This window comes from Podarcis gaigeae (assembly GCF_964106915.1).
Source record: "Podarcis gaigeae genome assembly, chromosome: 14".
In the NCBI taxonomy this organism is placed as follows: domain Eukaryota; kingdom Metazoa; phylum Chordata; class Lepidosauria; order Squamata; family Lacertidae; genus Podarcis; species Podarcis gaigeae.
The window spans coordinates 43,863,873-43,884,201 of record NC_139690.1 but is presented as its reverse complement, the minus strand read 5'-3'; the positions used below and the strand labels follow the sequence as shown (position 1 = coordinate 43,884,201).

Genomic DNA, 20,329 nt, shown 5'->3' with positions numbered 1-20,329 from the left:
TGTCCGTGAATTTGTGGCTGAAGACGGGAGACAGCGCATCCATCCCTTGAAATATTCCTCTTAGCTTCCAATTGCACTTTTATTGCTCCTTCTGTTTCCTGTATTGTATCTTACTGTATTTCAATTTGCGTTCTGCAGAATCCAAATTGAAACACAGTAAAACGCAATGCATGAGAAATAAACGAAGCAATGAAAATGCAATTACAAATCACATGGCATCTGGCACAGAGCATTGCAATTGCTGCAGGCAGGCAGAAAATCAGTAAGTGGTCCGTCAAGAACCTCCGCCATTCTCAATTTGTTGGGGGGGGGGGTGCGTGTGTGGACGTGGGAACTTTGAGAACGGCTGGGGTAGACAATGCTGAACTAAATGGACCAGTTGGTCTGACTAGATATAAGGCAGCTTCCTATGTTGCTAAGCTTACAATTTCCTGCAGGCTTTTAGCCATTTCACGTTTGAACGCTCGGGACACCAGCTGATTGTCGTTGACATCCAAGGAGTCGGAGATCTTTACACAGACCCTCAGATCCACACAGAGAGTGGCACAGACTTTGGCGATGGCAACCTAGGTAAAACCTGGCCTGTCGTTTTTGTAGCCTTGGTAGTTCGTTAGTGAAGCGACTCATAGAATCATGGAATTGTAGATTTGGAAGGGACCCTGAGGGTCATCTAGTCCAACCCCGAAATGCTGATGGGCTTTGGGGCCGATGCTGAGGCAAACTGCCCCTTACGTTGCAGCCATTGGTCAAGGAGCCCTAATAATGTGGCTCCTAGTGGCTTATTTCCCTTGAAATAAAATTCCGTAACCCTGTTTAAACATGCCATTATTCATGTGCAACACTTTGAAGTCCCAAGGTGTTTTGACAACAGTGAGAGATGCCTGTTTCTGCACAATTTCAGGGGGAGATTTAGAGCTTTGCATGCTGAAATTCTTCTTTTGATACCCTCAGGTGTGCGAGGGATGGCCTTGTTCTTTCATTCTCATTCCTGCAACAAGATTTGCAAAAGCATGGGACTGACACCTTTTGACCTCTCCACCAAAGAGAAAGATGCCTTATTTCGAAGTAATAAATTGCTTGTAAGTGCTCCCTCTTGTATCACTAAACTGTGACCCATTTTTGCTATCATATCCAGGTCTGCTTCTACATCTAGACAGCTAAGCAGCATCTAATCACTGCTGTTCCATTTGAGCTGGAAATGGAGCGTATAAATTAAAATGATGCCTCTGGTTATTCAAGAAGCAGTTTTGTCCCCGTCCCCCCCCCCCCCCCCGCCATGGTCCTGGCTCTGCTGTTCGCATTGGAAGGAAAGCTTTCATTTCCACAAGTGGGGTCTTTCTTCCCAAAGCATATAGCATCCAACTGAGATTGGGACAATTCTACCCCTTTGTCCTTAAGGGGTAAAATTCCTCTTACTCCAGGCACAGAACTTTCTATTTTCTAACCCATTCTCACAATTTCTAATTGCATAAATAAGGACACATCCACATTGTACATGGCTTTCCCAAAATAATCCCAAACACTGTGGTTTGTTAAAGGTGCTGGGAATCCTAGCTCTGTGGGGAAGGAACTACAGTTCCCAGGATTCTTGGGGGAGGAGGAGCCATGTGTTTTAAGTATATTGTGTGGATGTGACTCATCGAGTCTAGTTTGGGCCCTGGGTCTGTTTCAGATGTTTTCCTTCATTGTCCCCAGTCTACATCTTCCCTTGAAATAGTTGGTGAAGGCAGGGCAGCTCTTTATGACTACGTAACAGTAGCATTTCCCATGCTGACTGGGGCTGATGGGAGTTGTAGTCCACAATGCCCAAAGGGCACCAAGTTGGAAAAGGCTGTGTTGGGCCCGCCATGCCTGGAACGTGTCACTGGATCATGGTTTGTCTCTTCAAATGTTGTGAAGAGAAAATGGGAACCTGATTATCTGAGGCACTTCATGTGGAGTTTTGTTTTGTTTTGCCAAGGAAAACGCTCAGACCGTTCTGCGAGGCACAGAAGAAAAATGTGGCAGCAGCCGTGTTAGAACTGTCTCTGGCAGCCGGCCTCCTCTGCTTTTCCGTTTGTCCGAAAACTCTGGAGATGAGAGCATGAGCGATGTGGCCTTCGACTCGTTGCCCTCTTCACCTTCTTCAGCGACACCCCACAGCCACAAAACTGAACATCTGCGTAAGTGGCGTATAGGGTTGTCGGAGGATTCTGGCTCACTCTTCATTTAGGGATGAGCCTGCCCATTTTGGCCACCCCCAGACCATGCACGGATTGGAACAAATGCATGTGGATTTCCCCCCTATATTCTGCGAACTGATACATGCATGCGTTGCAAAAACACAACTGATATACTTACAAGCTGTGCCTCCTTTATTTTTAAAACATTTTACAGCTGCTTAGAGCAGTTGGTAGCTTCCGTTTATTCACATGGTAAAACAATCTTTTATAACGCTCTCAGGAAGCCAGTGTATGTCTTAAATAAAGGGAAGGTTCTATATTTCATAGAATCATAGAACTGTAAAGTTTGAAGGTGCCACAAGGGCCGTCTAGTCCAAACCTGCAATGCAGGAATCTCTTTTTTTAGACACCTTGCTGATGATTTTCTCTCACTTTACTTTTTAATTTGTATTTTATTATGTATTTCCAACTGTTCTAATTGTATTTATGTAATTTTTTTGTTTTTACATTGTGAAGATAGCATTGACATTTGTGTTGTAAACTGCAGGCTCTTTCACCCTTCAGTTTGCCCTGCTGCTTCCCGGAAAAAAAACACAATTTAGTGCTGAATCGGAATAAACGGCAAGCAGGTTTTCCACAGAAAATAGTTGGTTTTCTGAGGGCGAGCAGCGGGGCAAAGGCAGAACCGCCCAGCTCTGTGCTTTCTAGGCATGGGACAAGCAGAAGTGTGAATGGGCCCTGCTCTGTGGTCTTTTGACAAATGGCAGTATATAATTCTTTAAAAATTATTTTTAAAGTGCAGGGGAACTGTATGAAGAAAAAGATGGCTGCCCTCTGTGTGCCTTTGGGGGCTGACATATTTCCCCCCCCGTACCAGATCCCTGGTAGCCTTATTGGAACACTGAATGAAAAAACAACACCACCAGTGACTCCTCCTTTTGGTGGGGAGTTTAATTTGAGCCTAAACAGGCTTTGTGCATTTCCCCTTTTCCATCGGTGATGCACAGCGCAGGTTGCCAATCGGTTGTACCTTGGTCCTCTTTTAGGTCTAGTTGTTCTGGCCCTGAGGTGTTTTGTGACTACAGTGGTGCCTCGCAAGACGAAATTAATTCGTTCCGCGAGTTTTTTCATCTTGCGATTTTTTCGTCTTGCGAAGCACGGACTTTGGAAAAGCTTCAAAAATCACCAAAGTCTTCAAAAACCTCAAAAAAGGCTACCACACCGCGTGCTATGAGTTGCTCCTCGAAGTGAATGCATGGTTTTAAGAAAAAGGAAACAAACTTGCAAGATAAAGGAAACAAACTTGCAAGACATTTTCCTCTTGCGAAGCAAGCCCATAGGGAAATCCGTCTTGCGAAGCAACTCAAAAAAACGAAAAACCCTTTCGTTTTGCGAGTTTTTCATCTTCCGAGGCATTTGTCTTGCGAGGTACCACTGTATTGCCATTGAGTTAATGCGTAACATTTTGCCCCCTAGACTGGCCGGTATTCAATGAAGTGGATAACTTGGTTCATGATGGCCTTGACAATCAGCGGGTAAGTGCCAAAGTAGATGTGATTGTGGCAGTTGTGTGTGTGTTTTTAAGTTTAAGTGTGGAACGTCACATAGACACTTTGTGGGCCTCTATGAGACCAGGATACTGGTCTAGATAGGCTTTTGACCTGATACAGCAGGGCTGCTCTGATGTTCTTAAGAGCTGCCCCAGCCACACAGAAAGAGTGAGATAGGAATCTGATTTTAAAAGCAAACAGGCGTGCACCTGAGGAGTGCAGTATCCTCATCTCACCTTTCATTTTGTCCCCCCAGCCCCTCTCCCCAAGTGCTTTTCTTCCAACCAGAGCTACTCTTTCTGTGGCAGGGATTGCTATCCTTTTTTGGGCCCGTGGTCACACCTGCAAACTGGATAAACTGTTGTGTGCATCGTTTGCATGCTTCCAACACACACTCATGCCCTGCAACCATGCACACACATGCAGACTCATCTCCCACCACCATCTATGCTTGGAAAAAGTGTTTTTGCTACTCTCCCCCAATCCTAATTTACTGCCGGAGGGTGGGGGGTGGGTAGAAATATCTTCCTGAAGAATGAAGCTGGTGAGGCAGGATACAGTCATACCTCGAGTTGAATGCGCTTCGGGTTGAGCGCGTTCGAGTTGTGCTCCGCGGCAACCCGGAAGTAACGGAGCGCGTTACTTCCGGGTTTCGCAGCATGCGCAGACGCTCAAAATGATGCATGCGCAGTAGCGGTGAAACATGACCTGTGCACACACCGTCGCGCCTTGCGTTCCGTTCAGGATGCGAACGGGGCTCCAGAACGGATCCCGTTTGCATCCCGAGGTACCACTGTATAATCTTTATAATCCTGAATTCAGCAAGGTAGAGTGATGTAGGTTCCTGCATGCCCTAGGGACAACCTCTGAGAACACATGTGAACTCACAAACCCCACAGTGGTGACCCCTTTTCAATGTGATTTCATCAGTTCTCATGTATTTAAACGTGGGTGTTGGTTGCCATGTCCAGTCTGAGCCCAACATTCCATGCAGAGGGACTGTATAAGCTTTATCTGTTTCAATTTAAATATGAGCTTGACACTGTACTCCATACAGTGTTTAGACTTTTTAATGTATTTAGTTTAGTTTAGTTTAGTTTAGTTTAGTTTAGTTTAGTTTAGTTTAGTTTTCTGTGGCTGATTTCAGTTTCTAAAAGTAATAAATCCAAAAAAACAAATATAATGTAAGACCCTCACTCTTGTTCCATGCATTGTAAAATGCCACAAAACTCTCCTAGTCAGAAAGGAGAAGGATGTTGAAGAATTTCAGAAAAAGGAGCGGAAATGGCTCGTGTTTGCATATTTAGCTCATGTCCAGAAAGGAAATCAATACGGTGAATATGGTCGGTATTTGCTGCTGCCGTTGCTTTCAGCCAGCAAATGATATTAATTGATTATGCCTCCCTTGCATTGGGTTCCCTTTGCACTGAAATGAGCGGGGTGGTATAACATCATTACATAAATTATGAAAGTTATTTTGCCACAACAAACAGTGAGGCTGGCCTGTGGTGGAACGGAAACTGTTGCATGTAATGAATACAGTGTGGAATGGCAAATAATGCCATCTTCCATCCCTGCTCTAGAGCAGACGATGTATCTCTGGTGGGCATTCATTTCAGTATAGACTTAGCAATCTATAGTATAGACAAGCAGGGATCTTTATTACCTGCTGCTGCTTCTACACACACACACACACACACACACACACACACACACTTTCCCAGTCATCTTGATTTTCCATCATTGTGTCACAAGTTCCCTGAGCTAGTTAGGAATAGTCTTTTCATGTCTAGTTTGTTGTGTTGAGAAAACAAGGTGCAAAGCTGCTATGTGACTGTCCTGGAAGGAAATACAGTGGTACCTTGGGTTAAGTACTTAATTCGTTCCGGAGGTCCGTACTTAACCTGAATCTGTTCTTAACCTGAAGCATCACTTTAGCTAATGGGGCCTCCTGCTGCTGCCGTGCTGCCGGAGCACAATTTCTGTTCTCATCCTGAAGCAAAGTTCTTAACCTGAAGCACTATTTCTGGGTTAGCGGAGTCTGTAACCTGAAGCGTATGTAACCTGAGGTACCACTGTAGCTGAATTTATAAAGCAGGGGTATTTGTACTGCCTTTGCACATTGAGAGTTCAGAGAAAGTACTGGCATTGTATCCTGTTTTTTTCTCCGTAGGACTCTGAAAATGGAGGTGACAGTGGATACCCCAGCGAAAAGAGGAGTGAACAAGAAGACATGGATCACCGAGAAAAAGTAACGCCTTTTCCCTCCAGAGTGAATAAGCCTTCCCCTTGCCCCCTCATTTTTGTATTCTGTAACCCATATATAATTTGCTGCTTGTTTTTCATTCTATGAATTTGAATTGTGAGCAGAAGCTCACAGCAGGCAACTGGGAGGGTATCAAGCTGTAGTTTAAGGGCACCGTGACTTGTAGGTCTGGAAAAGGTAATCTGAAGTTCCCAGGATACTTTGTGGGAAGTCAAGTGTGTTTAAATGCATAGTATGATTGCAACCTACATGAAAGAAACGCCATGTTGTGACAGGTGCCTGTCTCCTCTATCCACCTCTCTTTTTCCTGACCTTAACATCAGAGGAAAGAGGACAGGAGGAGTGTGGCAAAAAGGGGGCAGATTCACCGGCACTTCTCTGCTCACCTATAGGCAACTGCTAGTCACCCCAGGTGAGGTAGGAAGGGACACACTTCATGTCTCTGTTATAAGAACCAGTGCTTTCCCCTCTAGAAAAATAGGTCGGTACCATGAAGTTCTTACAGTAAGTTCCCCACTTTTTAACAACAGCAAAAAAGAGGTGCCAGTACATTTTGTACCCTTGAGTAACCCCTGAAGAAAAGCACTGATAAGAACTAACATCATTTTTACTCATTTTCTGATTCACTATTTGAAATATTTAACTTTACTCATATTGAAATGAATGCATCACTCCAAAATCTTGGGAAAGGGGATTGATTTTGCAAAGGTTCTTAGCAAAATGTGAGTCATATTCTGTACCTTTCTTTTCTTTTAACATTAACGTAGGGGCATTCCAATTGCAACCGGAGACATGAACCTGACGAAGACAGTTTGGGCAGCTCTGCACGGGTAAGTAAAGCATAAAATGTCTTCAGGTAATAGCTGATTGCTGTGGTTTGGTCCTTAAATATCATATGCATATTAATGCACTTAGCTTTTCTCAGAGTAATATTTCACCCTGACTTTTTAATTCTTTTTCCTCCCTAATTAGAGAAATGCTGTTGTAAATAAATCCTCTGTGACCACTAAAACCAGTCTCCAGAGCAAACTGGTGATTCTGCATGAATATTTCAGTTACATGCTGTTATTTGCTTTAACTTTTACCCCGCTGTTTGGTTTTGTTTTCATTCTGTTCTGCTGTTGCTGCTCTGTCCACACTGTTTGAATGTTTCTCTACAAAAGGCTCCAGATCTTGGAGTACGCAAAAAGCTCTCATTACTGCTGCTCTTTTTATTCCCTATTTCCTTCTATTATTATTGTTAATTCAAATGAAACCTCTTCTGATGCGTACATTCATTCATCCTTACTGATGATTTTCAACAGCAATTTTTTAAAAAACCTACCAGCTCATTCTAAAATAAAAGAAAGATAAGCTAGTTGAAGCTTAGGGTTGCCATATTTCAAAAAGTACATTTCCTGACACCCGCAAAGTTGTTTAGCTTTTTGGGGGAAACCTCCCCCCAAAATAGTGATTTTAAGCTTCTGGAACTGTTTCTGCTGCTTTTTCCATCACGTTGCCATACATCTGGGCTTTCCCCAACATTTTGCTGATTTGGCGAAATTCTCCCATTCATTTATACACCCCCTAACCAGGACGTGTCAGGAATTTTCCTGACGTATGGCAAGCCTAGCTGAAGAGTTCTCGTAAGCTGCAAATCTCTCTGAAACAAAGGTATTGTTTCTAGTTGTAAGAAGCACTAGAGGATGCTAGCCAAAGAGAAGTCTTAATTAAAATACAGATTCATTTGTTTTTAACTGCCAGAAGAATTGTGAACAACTTAAAATGGCTGAAAATAGGCATTTGCAATTCATTGGCGGAAGTTTCCAGGCATCTGTACTGATGGGGACAAATGGACACATTGAAATTACCACGTTATTGCCAAGCCGCAGTCTGAGACTTAAAGAGAACAGCATGCTGTTATCTAGCCTGCCTGTGCCTGCTATCTGCATCATTTCAAGAGAGATTGTTTCAATTGTTACTGTCCTGTTCCTATTTTCCTCAACCTGGTTCCCTTCAGGTGCTTATGACTGCAGTTCTGCAGTTTCCACCAGCCCTAGGCAGCATGGCCTTCAATGGTGGCAGTTGTATTCCAAAACATCCAGAGGGCGGGAACGTTGGGGGAAGGCTGATCTGAGGGCTTAAGCATGTGCCTTGATGTGTCCCCCCCCCCCAAATTTCTACATTATGCATTTCCTGCATTGCAGGGTCTTGGACTAGAAATTCCCAACCTTGTGCCTCCAGCTGTTTTTGGACTACAATTCCCATCATCCCTTGCCACTGGTCTTGCTAGTCAGCGATGATGGGAGTTGTAGTTCAAAAACAGCTGGAGGTACAAGGTTGGGAAACACTGGACTAGATGACACTTGGGATCTCTTCCTGGAAATGGTTCCTTGCCTTTCAGGCTGCTGTGGTTTTAAGGCTATTGTTTATTCCAATTATTATCATTTATTTCTCACTATTCCTGACCCACCTGAGTTCTAGTCGGTTTTCACTAGGGACCGAGCCTTTAATGAGGCAAACCCTGCATTCTAGAACTCCCTGCCAGTGAAGTTTTTCAGGAACCATCCCTCCCATCCTTTAGACATCTTTTGAAAACTTTTTTGTGTGCAGACAGGCATTTATAACATTTTTTCTTTTAACCAATCAGTATATTTTTAATGCTGTTGAACCGCCCTGAGATCTATGGATGAAGGGCAGTAGACAAATCAACAACAATAAAAATAGAGATGATTATTTATTGATTTTTTTTTTTAGTGATTCTTAATGGCTCTTTTGTTGATACTATCCTTGTACATAACGTTGCAATACTTTTATGCAAGTGTGGGTTATGGATTCAGAAAAAAGAAGGACCACAAAGATGTCTGGAGTACCAGTGGCGAAAGCTTCTAAGGACACTTTCCAGGCATCTGGTTGCGTAATGCAGCATTAAACCAGGAGTTTGTGGGTGTGACCTGCCTGTTCTCCAAAGTTGCTAGAAATTCTGGTTGCGGGCAGAGAGTTAGGTGTTGATGTTGTTTTCACCCCTTTGCTGCCGTCACATTTCTGTTTTGAAAAGCCCAACTATAAAGGTTTGCTGATCAAAACTCATGGCACAAGAGGGATCTATCGGTTGGAGCTGTTTGTTTAGATAGGGCAGCACGCGCCCTCTCTTTTTCCTTTTCTTTTTCTTCCATCTTTTTCTTTTTATGTTTCAAACTCAAGTCACGATGCATTCGCCCTGTTCTAGGTCAGTGTGGAGAAATGGAATCTCTACAACGCTTCCAGAGTTCACATTCACAGACCCTCCTGTGTGGCGGTGGAAGTGCAGAGACTCAATGCCTTGGAGCTTGAGAAGAAAATTGGGAAGTCCATCCTTGGGAAGGTTTGATCACCACACAGTCTCTTGCATCTGGCAGGCACCAAGTATCACCTGAGCCCGATGGCTCACTCTGCAGAAAGAACGAGGGTTTTCACATAAATTGCTTGTCTCCTTAAGTAAAGAGGACCAGCCTGGTTCTAGGGCCAGAAAAAGGAATAAACTTGTAATCTGTGCATCAACTAATACTTAATTTTCCATTGACAATGCATTTAAACTTACTGGGTGACTATGGAGTTGTCAGCGTTGCCAGGGATAGGACAATTTAGATTAGAGAAAGGGCATTAGAGAAAGGAGTTAAACACCTCCCTCTTAGAGCTGCAGTCTTCCAAACTGCTCAGTGAGACTAAAGATTAGTAAAGCAAAACAAAAAAAAGTTTATTTTGGCCTTAATACTCAGGGATGAGTCGCTGATATTTCCTCAGGGGCAGCAAATGGCTAGGAGATTTATTTTTCCCCTGGGGAGTGCTTCATAGTACCGTATATTTTTGCTCTATAAGACTCACTTTTTCCCTCCTAAAAAGTAAGGGGAAATTCGTCTTATGGAGCGAATGCAGGCTGTGCAGCTATCCCAGAAGCCAGAACAGCAAGAGGGATTGCTGCTTTCACTGTGCAGTGATCCCTCTTGCTGTTCTGGCTTCTGAGATTCAGAATATTTTTTCTTGTTTTCCTCCTCCAAAAACTAGGTGCGTGTTGTGGTCTGGTGTGTCTTATAGAGCGAAAAATACGGTATTTTTGAGGAGGCTTAGTATTGGCACCCGGCACCCATGGGCAGCTGTTCATCCATATTACAGCCTTTTGAGGACTGCATCCAGGGGGAGCAAGAGGATCTGTGCAGGGCACCAACAATGAAGCCGTGTCTGTCCGTACAGCCTCAGTTGCAGTGCAGAAGTGACTTTGAAAGCATTCAAAATGTGCTGTTCCTTCCTCTGGTTAGCATGGGTGTTCCTCTGAGACAAGCTAAATACATGGTGGCGTTAGGTGAGATAGAGCATGCATTTGGAGACCGCTCCACATATCACTCTTTTCTCCAGCTTGGATAGGAGGGAGCGGGGAAATAGTATCCCAGGCAGTACTAAGATAGTCCTGTGAATCCACTTCCAGGAATTTACCTTGCTGGCTTTTAAGGTTAAGAAATTGCTTCAGGGTTTCACGGAACAATGCCCAGTGTTCTAGGTGTGGCGGCATTGCTAACACTAAACATGGTGTGGATGTGCTCAGCCCCCTAGATGGGAGACTACTATCAGTTCCATGTAAGAGCAGACATAACATAGATAATCATAAAACGATTCCTTGAAAACGTTTTGCCGAACTGAACAGGCCATCGGGTTATTCTTCATTGGGTCATCTTCCTTTCTGATTTCTTCCGTTCTCTTGATGTCTCTCTGTCTCACAGGTGCACTTGGCCATGGTTCGTTATCATGAAGCGGGCCGTTTCTGTGAGAAAGACCAGGAGTGGGATGAGGAATCGGCTATTTTTCACCTGGAGCATGCAGCTGACTGTGGAGAGCTGGAAGCCATTGTTGGCTTAGGGCTCATGTACTCCCAGCTGCCCCATCACATTCTCTCTGAGGTCACACTAGAGGTAAGCAAAGTTGCCAAAACCTGGAGAGGAAACGGGGCTCCTGCATGACCATTCCCACACCTTTGGATTCGTGTTTGAACACAGAAACAAGTCGGGGATGTTGGCGATTGTAGCAGCGGATTTTTGTAGCAGGGGATTGAACCAGATCACCTTTGGGGACGCTTCTGACTCTTGTGAATCACATTTGTCTGTACACCTTAAAATGTGAAGTGTTAATGAGACCAACACACGTACTGCGGTACATTTGAGTGAATGAATGAATTTTATTATTACGGTCGCAGACCAGTTCTGCCTCACTTATAATATCAGGAAAATCATAAAAGACAACAGGAATACATTGAATTGCAACTGGGTATAACAGAGACAATTCAGATCTAGTGACAGTTAAAAATATGTATTAAATCTTTATCACTAAAATATAACCTAAAATTATCATTTAAAATCTTAATCATTTTGGTAGTACAGCTTGTTCCCTAAGTTTTATGGCAGTCGCACATATTTTGGCCACCCTTAGCGTGATCTCTAGATCCTTGTCCTCTACCAGGAATTTTAGACATTGAAGTTCGGACCCATTTAGAGATTTTTGTATAATAGGGAGTGATAAATACCAAGCGTATATCCCCGTAGAAACAGCAGCGTAAAAAGACATGAGAGACAGTTTCTACCTCCATCAAGTCGCAGGGACAGGCTCGTTCCACGTATGGTTTACCCTCGAATCTGCCCTGCAATAAGGCAGATGGCAGCACGTTGAATCTAGAGAGGGTAAATGAACGTCTGTGGTACATTTGAGTAATTTTAGAGGATCTAAAGAGGGGAGGGGCTCTTTAGATGCTAATGTATCGTACTGCATTTATTTCAAAATATTGTTGAGGGGACCCTTTTGCTCGTTCAGTTGAGCTGGGCTCTGGACATTGTTCCAGAGCCTGACCTTGGCATTGCTGCTGCCCATGCATCTTACAAATACTGTTGCTGAGCCCTGATTTGCTGCCCAGGAGGCAGTTTGCTCTGCATTGTGTGTGGAAGGCTCCCTGTCCCCTTGAAAGGGAACGATGCCAACATCTTTCCTCATGTTAGCTGTCACATTCAGCATTCCACAAATGCAGCGTCTCTTCCTGGCAACCCGATAGCCAGCTGCAGTACAGTAAGACAGACCCCCCCCCCCAAATCTCTTATTTATCTGTGGTACACACAGAAGACATTTGGTGAGGTGGGGTGGGGGTTAAGCTGGGAAGAGAGCTTGTGGGGAAGAGCTAGGAGTAAGAAACTGGTTGAGCTTTTCCCTGAGCCTTCTGCACGTTCCTACCACTCCAGGGTGGCGAAAACTTTATGGGCTCCTGACCTTACAGGTCCTGCAGTTGCCCACTCTGTCCCTCCACCACCCATCCGTTCCATATCTTTAATTAAGATGATAATACACAATGTTCCAAGGAATGCGGGTGGCGCTTTGGGTTAAACCACAGAGCCTAGGACTTGCCGATCAAAAGGTCAGCTGTTCGAATCCCCACGATGGGGTGAGCTCCTATTCCTCGGTCCCTGCTCCTGCCAACCTAGTAGTTCAAAAGCACGTCAGCGTGCAGGTAGATAAATAGGTACCGCCCCAGCGGGAAGGTAAACTGCATTTCTGTGCACTGCTCTGGTTCGCCAGAAGCAGCTTAGTCATGCTGGCCACATGACCCGGAAGCTGTATGCCGGCTCCTTCGGCCAATAAAGCGAGATGAGCGCCGCAACCCCAGAGTCGGCCACAACTGGACCTAATGGTCAGGGGTCCCTTTACCTTTACCTTACACAATGTTCCAGTAGATTAAGATCCCATACAAAAATCTCTTGACAATAGTTCAGCTTTTTCTACAAGCAGATATGGCAACTATGATAATTGATGGTTATCCTCTTTTTGCTTTGACAGGACATCAAGGAAAATAGAAGCAAAGGGTTTGATTATTTATGCAGAGCATCAGAAGCAGGAGACCGTCCTTCCATGATTCTTGTTGCTAGAGCATTTGATACAGGCATGAACCTTCCTCCTGACAGGTACTATTTTGTTAAGGGCCTCTGACAAGTGGTGTGTGTGTGTGTGTGTGTGTGTGTGTGTGTCTGTGTCTGTGTGTGTGTGTTGATTCTTAAATCACTTTAGGAATTGTAGATTTATAAGGGGGAATAGTGGTCTCCTAACAACTCAGCACCCTTAACAAACTATAGCTCCCATCATTCTTTGCGGGAAGCCATGACAGTTTAAAGTGGTACCATAGTGCTTTAAATGTATACTGCCATTTCTTTTCTCACTCTCTCATTCTGCCACGTTTTTCTCCTTTTGGCCACCACTTCTTTTCCCTCTCTCTTATTGCCACCTTCCTCCCTTACTCTCTGTGCCATCTCCATTTTAAACCACATGAAATAGGCCGAAGCCTGCATGAAATTAGGGCACTTTTCCGAGGACAGATTGCCTACCCCTGTTGCAGAATTTGGCAGATCGAATAACAAGACTCAGCAGGATGCAAGATCAAATCTTTAAGCAGCTCCAAATGTATACCCCCCCCCCAATTATCCTTGGAGTTTTCCATGATTGATTTGGTGTTTAATTACTCAGATGCCGGGACTGGAAGGAAGCCATACATTGGTACAATTCGGCATTGAACATGTCAGATTATGACGAAGGAGGGGAATACGATGGGACCCAGGATGAGCCCCGGTATCTACTCCTGGCAAGGGAAGCCGAGATGTTGATGACTGGAGGGTTTCATCTAGACAAGGACCCACAGAAATCAGGTACAGTTCTGGCTTTTTTTTTTTCCTTTTCCTTTTTTTAACTTTCTGTGTTTCATCTGTGCGTGTCTTAATCTTTATAAGATGCCTTGAATTCAATTGTTCGAGACTTACACTTCTCTGCATTCTGCAGTGCAGTTCTCCAGTGAGGGAATGTGTACAAAAATGCATATACCGGGGGAGCGTTTGCATAGAAATGCACATCTCAGTGAAAATAATATACACAAAATGCTTTCGTATTTGTTTTGTATGTGTTAGGCAAAATTGCATGCATGTGAACGTTAGCAGAAACTTGCATTCATTCAAATTTCAAGAGGATTTTTGTTAAAATCATGAACTGATGTGGAAACGGGGAGAAGTAATCTTAGGATTGAAAAAAATGAAAACAGAGACAACCCGCAACGGACAGATCCATGCATTCCTATTTGAGTTGCCTTTCATGTGATCCTTCATCCTGTTTTCTTTAAAAATGATAATTTTATAATAGTACAGAAGGAACATTAAAACAAACAAACTGATATAAACACACAAAACATTCCAAAGATCACATTGAGAAAAGGAATACACAGGTGAACCACACATCCTCATTACACACTTTGAAAAGTATACATTTATAAATGCCAAATGTGTAGCATCAATTGCAACAGTGAAGTTAACAACAACCTTCTTTAAACCTTGGAGAAATTCTGGGACGTGATATCTAAATAAAGAAAATCTAGAGTATTGAGATAACATACCTCTCCAAAAAGAAAAGTGAATAGGAGGTTCTTCTGGTGAGGAATTAATGAAAGAAATGGAAGCTACTCATCTTAAAATTTATCTCTGCTACAGTTTTCTCTGACTACTCAGCAATATTGTGTTAGTTTGCCTACAAGTGCAACCTTCCAAAGCCTATCATACCAGTTTTGCATAGTTAACAAATGATGGCTTCTCCATAAGAGTGGGATCTCCACCTAGGCTCCTTCCAGGAAACACATTATTGACAGATCCGTCCATCTCTTAACTGGATACATCCTTCATGTGATTCTCCATCCATTTTTCTTAGGTGAGCTGTTTACTGAAGCTGCAGAAGCTGCTATGCAAGCCATGAAGGGAAGACTGGCCAACAAGTACTACCAGAAAGCGGAAGAGGCCTGGGCCATGATGGAGGAATGAAACTTGAACCAAGGCTGTTTCCGTGTGTGTGCATGTGTGTGTGCGCGCGCTCATATCAGTATAGATGCTTTTTTAAAAGACTCTTATTTTGTGCAAGGTGCATGGGGGGTGGGAGGAAATTTTTAAAAAGGTTTTTTAATGTGGTGTTAACTGATAATTGTGTTTTTCATATGACGATTTTTCTAACTCTGTTGGAACAGAAATACAAAGCAGGAGCGGTGAAATGTACTGTTACTGACATTCAGAGATGCAATATCAGTTGCTGTTGATAATTTTGTAAGAATGGTCCAACCTGTCTCTTCATTTGGAAGAAATAAAGCAGACATCCACTTTTATGGTAGGCACAATAGAAAGTTGCTTCATGTTTTACTTCCCTCTTCTATCTCTGCCTCCCTCTATTAGGAAATGCAGATATTTTTTGCATTTGGGTCTCTTTTGTTAGAAATGCATGCTTGTTATTGGTTCAAGATTTGGTCTTCCAGTCTAGGACATAATAGATATGAGGAACTGGGGAATGTGGCCCTTCTATCCCCACAGTTCTTGACTCTATGGTGATGGGCAGGAAGGCAGTCTGGAACCTTCTTCCTTTGAACTTGGAAGAAGCTGTAAATTAGGAATACACCCAAGGGTGATACTTTCTTCATCGTACAACCACTGTTACCTATTAATCATGGAGCCAGGATGGTGGTAGACTCCTTGTTCTGTTGCCACAGGGAGCAAACCTTTCCCAATTTCCTGCAGTCTGCTGATTTTGTCCCCCCCCCCCTGCTCAAGCTTTTTAAATTCTTTGAAAACAAAAACCCTGAGAAGTGATTCTCTCCAATCTCATCCTGTTCTGTGGTTTAGGAGCCAATTTAAATATTCAAGAGGTCCGTGAGGGACAGTCCTCTTACAGAAATGTTCCACCTCAGTGTTTACATTTGAAAGTGCTGTGTAAGTCTCCCTGCAAACTGAGCTAGAAGCTTTCAGCCTGATTCATAATCCTTTCATGACTTTGAAGAGTAAGGAGATTATGATGTGATGTTCTGATCAATCAGGCAAATTATATTCCACATTTTGTTTTGAGGAAATGCAGCCTTGTGAGAGAGAACCTGTACCATATGCCTTTCTGTATGTTTGAATAAGTTCTTAATGAACAATGGAAAGAAACCGAAGAACAGGAAGGAGGAACAAAATTCTGCTCATGACATATTGTTGCCAGGTTGTTGTTTTTGTTCATTGTAATAACTCATCTATCCTGAGAAAGGGACCTGGTAAACATGGAATCCTGGGGTTTCATGTCTTAGTGCAATTTAACATGATGGCTTTCTTGACTCTCAGCCTTTACATTAAAACTGGGATACTGTTCAAGTCAAGCTGTCCAAAAAACCAAACTTTGATGGCAGGTGTCGCCTAATAATCCTTGGAGGTATACAGTGCAGAAAAGAACTGATGCCTCCTTATATTCCTCAATTGGCTTTCCAGCACAGATGACAAGGACAACAAAATAAAGTAGATATAAATCAAGGGTGGGAAACCTTTTCAGACCAACGGCTTCCATTTCCTCATGGGCAACCTTTGGGTGTCTGCATGGCAGTGCTGGGCAGGGCCAGAGGTGAAAGTGGGCGTAGCAACAGGTGTGACACTTACCTGTTGTACAGGAGACTACATTTCAGCCACACAAAATCCAGCTATATACATAGACACACACACCCCAAACACATTTCTCCATCCAGGCAAGCAAGGCACATATTATCACAGATAAAGGACACATTCCAACAAGGCAAAAGCACTAAATGATGTGGAGAAGAACATGAGGTGGGTGTATCCTTGGGGGGGGGGACACAGTATGGGGAGAATTCGGAGGACCAGGCAAAGCAATCCAGATGGTCACATTTGGCCCCTAGCCCCAAGATTCCCCACTCCGGGTGTAAATGAATGCAACGGTAGCAAATAAGGTGCTATTTTTGCATATCCTGATGGAAATGAAAGTGTACGGACATGGCTTCCTCATTAGAGCCCTTTCAGAGGAATTGCTTTTCTGCAATTAGCCGGAAGTGAAAAGGAGATCCAGTATAGCAATTAATAAGCACTATTATTGTATAGCAATGTCCTTCTCCATAGTCAAGAGCCATCTAATGTTTAGGGTACTCACAAGTGAGTCTCTTTTCAGCAAAATGCCTTCTGCAGTGTTAATTAAAAGCTCCTCACAGGTTTAGCCCATCTTACTGCTTCATGTTCAGTGAACAGGAATTAGTGATGAATTTCCCCTTTAATCAGCTTCTCTGGGAGTGAGCTTCAATTAATAGTTTCTCCTATTTTGTGTGTGATTTTTATAGCATAATAGCACTTTAATATCAATGAGACCACTTTGCTATGTTAGCTACCACTGCCACCCTTCACAGAACACACCTGGCTAAATGAGGAGCAATTGGGGTACAGTTCGTTACTAATCCACCAGTTGTGCTGAACAGGATGTAATAAAACAGGCAGAGCCTGCGCAACTTCCACTTAAATGCACATTTGTCCTTAAAATGCATTGCTTGTGCACACTTGGACAGGTTATTTTATTAGTATTATATATCTCGAAAACAGTAAATACAATGAACTCCCCGTGAAAAAGTAAGTGAAGAAGGGATGGCTATTTCAGAGAAAAGTTTGGAAGCAACCCAAAATGATCTTAATGTCTCCAAGATTGCAATTTTATATGGGCTTTCTTGGAAGTAAACCCCACTGAACTAGGAGGGATTTACTTCCCAGTAAGCGGGTGGCGCTGTGGTCTAAACCACAGAGCCTAGGGCTTGCCGATCAGAAGGTTGGCAGTTTGAATCCCCGTGACAGAGTGAGCTCCCGTTGTTCGGTCCCAGCTCCTGCCAACCTAGCAGTTCAAAAGCACGTCAAAGTGCAAGTAGATAAATAGGTACCGCTCCAGCAGGAAGGTAAACAGTGTTTCCATGCATTGCTCTGGTTTGCCAGAAGCAGCTTAGTCATGTTGGCCACATGGCCCAGAAGCTGTCTGCGGACGAATGCCGGCTCCCTCGGCCTATAGAGCAAGATGAGCGCGCAACCCCAGAGTCGTCCGTGACTGGACCTAACGGTCAGCGGTACCTTTACCTTTAAGCATAGATAGGATTGGGTTGCAACAACTTTTCTGAGCTCACTGCAATACAGTCCTTGCTTGTTTGTCTATGCAAATAATGGTTTTGTGCTTTCTTCCATGGTAGCATCACTTTTTCCTGCCCGCTTTATTATCATTAGTGACATCTCCATTCCCAGTGAAGTTCTCAGAAGCCTCTAGCCTAATTCTGAATTTTGATGGTGAATCTCTATCTAGACTTCAAACTACATGCTTTAATGTTCATGCATTTATTTATTTATTTTAAAAAAACACCTATATATAGAAAACTAGATATCAGGGAGAAGGCTAGAATAAGGACCTAGCATCTAGATTTCTACATTCAGAGTAATTTTTTATTTTGTATAGAGGAGCACTCAGTCATGTGATTCCCCCACCTGCAATCCAAAGTTGTAGACTCCTGACTGCATCTACTGCATGTAACTATGGGCCTCTGGCTCTCCATTCCTTAAGAAAACATTTTTGATGTGACAGCCAGACTTTCAATTAAGTAGCAGGCTGTTAATCATTAGTTAATTAACTTTGTCACCTTTGCACCAAGCCACTCAAGAGATGAAAGCAATTTCTAATAACATCTGCTACTTCACTGTAGAAATATAAGACCCATTAGTAAGACCCCTACAATGTTCATTCATCTCAGATTTTCATTACGCACCTTAATTTGCCATGTCCACTCTCTTTGGAGATTTCACTTGTTTCCTGATTTACTAACCTAAAAATCCTGAAATCACCTTCCAGCTGCCACCAGCGCTTCACTTTTGAGATATTCTCCTTCTGGATTTGATCTTTGGGGCATATTCCACAGCAAGAATTGCTGGAGGGTACTTGATAGTTACGGACAAGTACTCAGAACTTGTTAAAGATTTTGCTGAGCTTTGTTGCAAAGGATAAGAGGCTTGAGTTCCTGTATCATGTTTACATTGCCTGACGGAAAGGAAGAAGCACAAAAATGTTGTGATAGGTACATTTTCAATAAATTTATGAAGAAGAATCTTATCCAAAGCTTGTGTCTTTATTTCGGGATTCTTGTGTCAGGAATGTCGACTTCATTATTGATCCGGTGTCTAATTGCATATACACAATAAAAACCATATAAGGATTTGAAATTACGGATCGTCAGCTGACTATTACAGAATATATTTTTATTGTCTGCATGATGGTATGGAAAAGTTTTCAGCAAACATTTAAAGGTGAATATGGAAGATGCCTGCTGTATCACTTAACTGGAGGAGCATTCTACAAGACTGGGCCAAAGAAATGAAAGGTTGATGTTGCCAAATGAGCCTCATCAACTCAAAATAAAAATCAGTGATGCTCCTGCAAATGATCTTGATGGCTGTGCTGGGATATTTGGGTTCAGATGGTGCCTAACGTACTTACGTCGTTGAGGGTTTTGTAAACCTTGAACCTTGCTCAGGGGTAAATGGATAGCCACTGTAGATGTTTCAACCAAAGTGTTGGCCATGTGCCTCCATCAGCAGTCTGGCTTCCACATTTTGCACCAGTTAGAGCTGCTGGACCAGGTCCAAGGGCAGCCCCATGTAGAGTGCATGGCAGTGCGATGCTCATACCCTCTGTGGGTTTCCCACAGGAATCCGGTTGGCTTTTGTGAGAAGAGAATGCTGGACTCAACAGTCCATTGAATTGCACCAGCAGGATGCTATTTCATTCATTCAAGTTAGTATATTTCTAATCTGCCAGTTTCTGGGCAGGATACAATACAGTTAAAAACCACACTTGGTGACCTGGGCTTGGACAGGACATTGTTGTGAGGTGGCTAGGAGTTGGGGAGAAGTTAGATTAAGGCAAACACACCAAATCCATGCTTTCCAAAACAACACAAACTAAAACGGCCATCCTTTGAAGTCTGCACTTCACTGAATTCTGCAATGCAGTTCTCCAGCCAAATAATGTGTACAAAAATGCTTATACTGGAGTAAAGTGTCCATAAAAATGCATATAAGTAATGTACAAAAGTGCATTGTATTAGGGGGAATTTCTTTGCCAAAAATTGAATATATGAGAATAAATTAGCACTAACGTTTGCATTTCCATGTGGACTTTTAAAAATTGTAAACTTACATGGAAATGTGGAGAACTGAAAACCGTAAAAATGAGAGAGAACAAAACTGGCAGTTTAACCCATCCTTAAGGTCCCCTAAAAGGCCCTGTCATGGGTCTCTGCCAACTGGCCTCACCTGTTGTTGTATGTGTATAATGCCCCATAATTCCAGGATTCAAACAGTTCTGACCGTTCCAACCTAGTTTGTCATCTCGCCTATCATAAGCTTGAGCAATAAATGCAAGCCACTATGTCGGTGGCTGGAGGTTGATCTGTATGATCCCAGCTGCTACTGCTGCTTCCATGAATCCAGCCACAAGCTGAACAAGGAGAAATG

The 20,329-nt window shown here is 43.1% G+C and overlaps 1 protein-coding gene and 1 long non-coding RNA gene across 9 annotated transcripts in view; both read left to right on the top strand.

The window, feature by feature from the left end:
• Positions 1-18,926, top strand: part of EEF2K (eukaryotic elongation factor 2 kinase) — a 47,330-nt gene extending 28,404 nt beyond the window's left edge. For 4 of the 8 annotated variants that reach the window (XM_083711513.1, XM_083711516.1, XM_083711515.1 and 1 more), the window contains 11 exons: positions 438-570; positions 952-1,079; positions 1,961-2,162; positions 3,639-3,697; positions 5,886-5,963; positions 6,746-6,808; positions 9,187-9,321; positions 10,712-10,900; positions 12,804-12,928; positions 13,485-13,663; positions 14,706-18,926. In XM_083711513.1, the coding sequence (XP_083567639.1) occupies positions 438-570; positions 952-1,079; positions 1,961-2,162; positions 3,639-3,697; positions 5,886-5,963; positions 6,746-6,808; positions 9,187-9,321; positions 10,712-10,900; positions 12,804-12,928; positions 13,485-13,663; positions 14,706-14,815 (1,401 nt within the window). In that variant the 3' untranslated portion in view covers positions 14,816-18,926. The remainder of the gene's footprint in view (positions 1-437; positions 571-951; positions 1,080-1,960; positions 2,163-3,638; positions 3,698-5,885; positions 5,964-6,745; positions 6,809-9,186; positions 9,322-10,711; positions 10,901-12,803; positions 12,929-13,484; positions 13,664-14,705) is intronic. The other 4 variants (XR_014557774.1, XR_014557775.1, XM_083711517.1 and 1 more) reach the window with 2 other exon arrangements.
• The window catches only part of LOC310831355, a 51,162-nt gene that overhangs the window by 29,389 nt on the left and 1,444 nt on the right, over positions 1-20,329 (top strand). The window contains exon 2 of the long non-coding RNA XR_014557798.1: positions 16,874-20,248. This is a non-coding gene — a long non-coding RNA (uncharacterized lncRNA). The remainder of the gene's footprint in view (positions 1-16,873; positions 20,249-20,329) is intronic.